We start from the raw sequence: 5,084 nt of genomic DNA, 5'->3' as shown, positions 1-5,084 counted from the left end.
CACCTGGCCTCCTGTGGGAAAAACAGGTTTGCGGGGGTGGGAATTGTCTGGATTAGCTGTCTGCAGTCATCAAACCATTTGGGTGATTCGCTTTGTTTTCATAGACAGGTTAAAAGGGAAGAAAAAAGAAAGAGTCGGTTATGGGTCGCCTGAGCAAGTGTCGATTTCAGCTTAAAGTGAATTGGAAAATTGAGCCTAATTATCCCAGGTAATTGCTTCAATTCTCCACTTGACTTTGCTAACGCAGATCTGTCCTGCGTGTTCTAAAAGACACCCCCCTCCCCGAATATCCTGAATATCCTGTTGTCACCTTTGAAAGGTGCAAATGTAAAACTACCATCATGCTGAAAAGCAATTGTATATGTGAACAGAAGGCAAGAAGTAAAAATTCAAATAAAAGCCTAAATCAATAAAGAGATCGCTTCTTGTAGCTTAAAATTAATTTATTTAACAAATATAGCTATAATATAAATGATAATAAAATTTCAAATATACAGTATATTACACACAATCCCTTCCAAAGGGATTCTTGAGAGTCACACAAATGTACTGTTAAATAGAAACAGGAGTTTTAAATTTTATTTTACAATTTTTTTCTGGTACTGGTGAGAGAGGTCCCTTCAACCTACCTTGGCAACGCATCTGTGTATCCCCCCTCCCCCCCACCGAAAGCAGACGCTTTGCTGTTGAAATTCTCTTAAGTTTTCCCATGGATGGACCGGGGTTTCCATCTCCCCGGGCATGCTCTTCTCTCTGTTTTTTTTTTTTTTTTTTCCTCCAATTGTTCTTATTTTCCAAAATCTTCAAACATGCGTTTTTCAGTGCTTCTCCCGCCTGGTGTCAGGACAGGATGCAGCCTCTAGCGCTGGTCCGACCACTGACTGCTGAGGACCGCTGGGAAGTCAACACCTCTCTAACCCCAGTCCCTCCATCTGTAATACAAAGGGTAGATCTATTTTCTAGAAGAGCGTTAAGGGCCCCTTCCAGCCACTTTTCGGGGGAGGGGATCAGACAACGGAGAGTGAACGCAGGGAGCAGCCGAGGATAAACCGGAGCAGCGTGGGAGTTACAGGGAGAAGGAGCCGGGCGCTGCCGACCAGGGGAGCTCGCCGGGGAGGGCTCCTGCGGCTTGCAGGAGCCCGGGGCTGGAGCAATCAGCTGGTACCACAGGTAGGCGGCCCTGGGACCCTCTAAGTCAGGTGGTACATGCTGTAGCCCACGTGGGCTGTGTAGAGTCCCACGGGTGCCACCGGCAGCGCGGCGCGCTGGAAGGGGCCGGAGGCACCGTAGAGCGAGGCGCCCGCCGCCGCCGCCACCGCCGCGGGGCCGCCGAGCGGGAAGGAGAGGCCGAAGGCCGCGGGTGGCAGCATGGGCTTGGCAGCCATCTTCAGCTTTTCCAGCTCGGCCTCCTGCAGTCTCTTGGCCTTGGCGCGGCGGTTCTGGAACCAGATCTTCACCTGCGTCTCGGTGAGGCTGAGCGAGCTGGAGAACTCGGCGCGCTCGGCGATGGACAGGTACTGCTTCTGGCGGAACTTGCGCTCCAGCGCCAGCAGCTGCGCGGTGGTGAAGGGCGTCCTCGGCTTGCGGTTGGTCTTGTGCTTGCGCAGGGTGCAGGCCGGGGGGCTCAGCCGCCCTGGGTGGGGGGGGGGGACACCGAGAGAAAGGCAGCGCGTTAGGAGAGCGGCGCGGGAGTGTCATCTGCCCACAGGTAAGAGTGGTCAATAACAATACCGGCCATTCATTTTCGTGAAGCACCTCGGATACCAGGCGCTGGGAGGTGACACTTGGAAAAGATTTTCTCCAGTTGCCACACCCCGCGGGGTAGACGTTCCTGTCTACTTCTTGCAAATGAGGATACAAAGATTCCAGGTGAAACAGGCACATGTTCAGGGCCCAAACTTAACTGGGAAGGGGTGGGATGCCTTAATGCTAGATGGCAGCTTAGGGGGTCCCCTCCTCCGTCGGAGGCCGTATGTGTAAGTGTAGGATCGGTAGGTGTTAATGAGGTTGCTGAAACCTGCGGGGAAAGGCCCTGCACCCAACCCAGCATCACTGAATCCAGTACTGTGGGTTGGCTCAACGTTTATCTGTGCTCATCTAATGTTCAGCGCTAGGCTAGGCCGTTGCGTGGCATCCAACCCAGATCTCCAAATTCCACTCTTTCCCTTGGAACAGCATGTTCCTACAAGGTTCTAAGGGCAGTCCCAGGGGACCCAGAGGCAGAGCAAGGATCCGCAGTCAGGGTCAGGAAGGTGGCACCACTGCCATATCTCAAATAAATGAAGTGCTGGTGGGGGTGGAGGGACTTCTGATGGTCTGTTGTCTCTTGGGTCCCTCTCACCCTCAGTGCCTTGGTCCTCTGGTCACACACAAATGGGAGTAGGTGGGAGGGAGACTGAGATCACTTCTGCTCAACCTGTGTCTCCATTGGCAGAGGACAAAGGTGCCAGGCTTTTCCTTATGGCTTCAAAATAAACCTCAGGGATGCGCCGTTGCGAGAGCACCAAGACAGAAGGCTCCCACAGGTCCGAGACTGAGTCCTCTGGCCCGGTCAACCCCCGCCACACCCGGCAGCCATGGTCAGATATAACGTAGAACAAATTATTTCCAGGGCAACGGGGATCGCAGAGACTTTGGGGTCCTGGGGAAGCCCCTAACTGAATTCCCAAGTCCTGAGAGGCTGCTTTCCCTACCCAGCAGCCTCCCTTGGGAAATATGAAATCGAGTCCAGAATGTTTCACCATGCGGGTTTTGCCTAAGCATGCATTTTTTCGTGTGTGTGTGTGTGTGTGTGTGTGTGTGTTTTAATGATCCTTTGGGCTCACAGACCACCAGGATATGAGTCAAACGAAACCTCGAGTTAACATCCCCCTTCTTCCCAGCTCCAGGCCATTCAGAGCCGGGAAGCAGTTGGCCCCCAACCCGCTTTCCGCCCGGCCGCCTGAGGGGCGGGCGCCCAGGGAAACGTCACTCCCTGCGGTAGCGACAGCACAGCCCTGGGCCACTTCTCCAGCCATTAGGCCTAGGGAGGGGCTGGCCTTTCAAAGACGTTTAATCCCCAGATAAAAATCATTCCTCAGCATCACGCCATTGAATTCGGGTTGCTATTATGCCGTGCAAAATAATCGGAGGAAACGAGGAAAACTTGGGAATTTCCCGTGCTCCTGAAATATCTCCGAGCGTGTTTGCTGGGCAAGAGGAGCCGGGGGCCGCGAGGCCTTGGAACGACCCCGAACGCGCCTGGGACTGCTGGAGTCCGCGTGAGGGGCCCGGTCGGCGAGGTTTGGGAGCTTCCCCACCGCCAGGGAGGGGGCGCCTCCCACTAATTGACTTGGTGCCCCGCCCCCTCCCACTAAAGGGCCCAGCCCCCGCGAGCACTAAGTATCTGCCCGAAACTTGAAGGGGGAACTTTGCAAGAGGTTCAGAACCTCTGGGCAAAGAGATACTTGAATGCGGGGGGGAGGGGGGGACAGTCTTCTTCTACGAGAAAGTGAAACTCTGCGCGCAGGGAAGATGTCCGCACCACTTGCACCCACCCGTAGGGATAACGGCGGAGTAACAGGGCTTAGGGGCAGATGGGGAAGTGGGGACTCCCGGGGTCCTTTGATGAGGGCTGAAGGAGACGGTGCCCGGACACCTGGTCCTCCAAGTTGACTCCCACCCGCAGCGTCCCCTCCGGGCCAAGGCGAGGAGCCCGCGAAAGCGGACCGAGAGCTGGGTTTCAGCCAGGCCTCCGTCCCCCTAGCTGAGGGGAGAGGGGAGAGGGGAGAGGGGTAACCCGTGCCTCCCCGCCAAGCGAGCCGCAGCACGGCCTCCAGGGACCCAGCGGCAGGTACGCGGCCGCTGGAGACTAGCAGGCGCCGGCGCGCGGCCTGGCGCCCTCGGGCCCCGCGCCCCCGCCCGGCCCCCTCCCCCGCCGACCGGGCTCTGGCTACTTACTGGCCGGGGGCGGGGAGAAGCGGGGGTTCTGCATCCACGGGGTCCTCTCGGGCTTCTCGGGGCTCTCGGCTTTGACCAACGCATCCTCTGGCAGCTTGAGAAGTCCTCCCACCGAAAAATGGCCCAGCGGCCGCGGCGAAGACGGCGCGTCCGGGGCTCCCAGAGAGCCGGGCCGGGCGCCCAGGGGCTGCGCGGACCCGCCCGCCGCCTGTGCGCCCTCGGAGGCCACCAGGGCGCTCTCCTTGGCCCCGGGCTTCCTGTGGTCGGCCATGAGCGCCTCCACGCTGAAGGGCAGCAGGGAAGGGGACACTTTGGGCTTGGCCCCCTCCTCGTCCGCGCCCATGGCGGCCGCCGTGGCCGCGGTGGCGCTGGGGGCCTGGCCCCCGCCTCCCCCCGCCGGCTTGCCGAAGGCGGAGTCCTCCACTTTGACACCGAGTGGCAAAGAAGTCATGTCAGCAGCCGGGGCCATGCAGAGCCGGGCCCCCCTCCAGCCGCAGCACGGGCCAGCCGCCGGGCATGGGCTTCGGGCGGGCGGGGAGCGCGGCCGGCCGGTGGGAGCGCCCGGGGCCCTGGCCGGGCGGGCCCTGGCGCGCGCGCCTCCCGCCCCTCCCCAGAAGGCCCGCTCCGGCGCTCGGGGCCTGGTTGTCCGCGGGCGCCGCGGCGCAGGCCGAGCTCCCGGGCGCGCTCGCCGGCTCCGGGTCGGGCCGCAGCTCCCCAGAGAACTTGTTAATAAGGCGAGGCCAGCGCGGCGGCGGCCAATCAGCGCGCGAGGGGGCGGGCCCGGCGCCAGCCATTGGGCAGCGCTCGTGCGCACTGGCCCCGGGGCGCCCTGGGCCGCGGGGCGCGCGGGACCCGGCCGGGCCCCCGGAGGGCGGGGGCGGGGGGGGCGCGGGAGAAACTTTCTTGGGCGCTGCAGCCGGGGCCGCCGGTCTCTCCCGCGGCCCCTGCGGGTCTCCAGTGTTCTCTGTTCCCGGGGGACTTCGCTTCTGCCCACCGCCCTCTCCCACGCCTCCTGGTTTCCTCTACTGCTTCCCCGGTTCTCTACCGAGGCGCCCCTTACCTTGCTCTGCAGTCGGCGGCCGCGGGGGCTGCTCTGTCCCCTCCGCTACCTGCCTCCCGTCTTCTCTACCACGATCATTTCAGAT

At 60.6% G+C, this 5,084-nt stretch overlaps 1 protein-coding gene across 1 annotated transcript; it reads right to left on the bottom strand.

The window, feature by feature from the left end:
- Window positions 1-422: 422 nt before the first annotated feature.
- On the bottom strand, window positions 423-4,626 carry MSX1 (msh homeobox 1). The gene is made up of 2 exons (XM_077878597.1): window positions 3,940-4,626; window positions 423-1,633 (listed from the first exon to the last, which is right to left on the bottom strand). The coding sequence occupies exons 1-2, from the start codon at window positions 4,406-4,408 to the stop codon at window positions 1,191-1,193; spliced, it is 912 nt and encodes a 303-aa protein (XP_077734723.1). The 5' UTR covers window positions 4,409-4,626; the 3' UTR covers window positions 423-1,190.
- Window positions 4,627-5,084: the final 458 nt, after the last annotated feature.

This window comes from Canis aureus, chromosome 2 (assembly GCF_053574225.1).
Source record: "Canis aureus isolate CA01 chromosome 2, VMU_Caureus_v.1.0, whole genome shotgun sequence".
In the NCBI taxonomy this organism is placed as follows: Eukaryota; Metazoa; Chordata; class Mammalia; order Carnivora; family Canidae; genus Canis; species Canis aureus.
This window is presented reverse-complemented; position numbering and strand designations above follow the sequence as displayed.

Bases quoted from the DNA above. Each gene is read 5' to 3' on its own strand.
- MSX1 (XM_077878597.1), bottom strand. From the start codon at position 4,408: ATGGCCCCGGCTGCTGACATGACTTCTTTGCCACTCGGTGTCAAAGTG. The intron at 1,634-3,939 runs GTAAGTAGCCAG...CCCCCCACCCAG, and splicing joins CTTCTCCCCGCCCCCGGCCA to GGCGGCTGAGCCCCCCGGCC.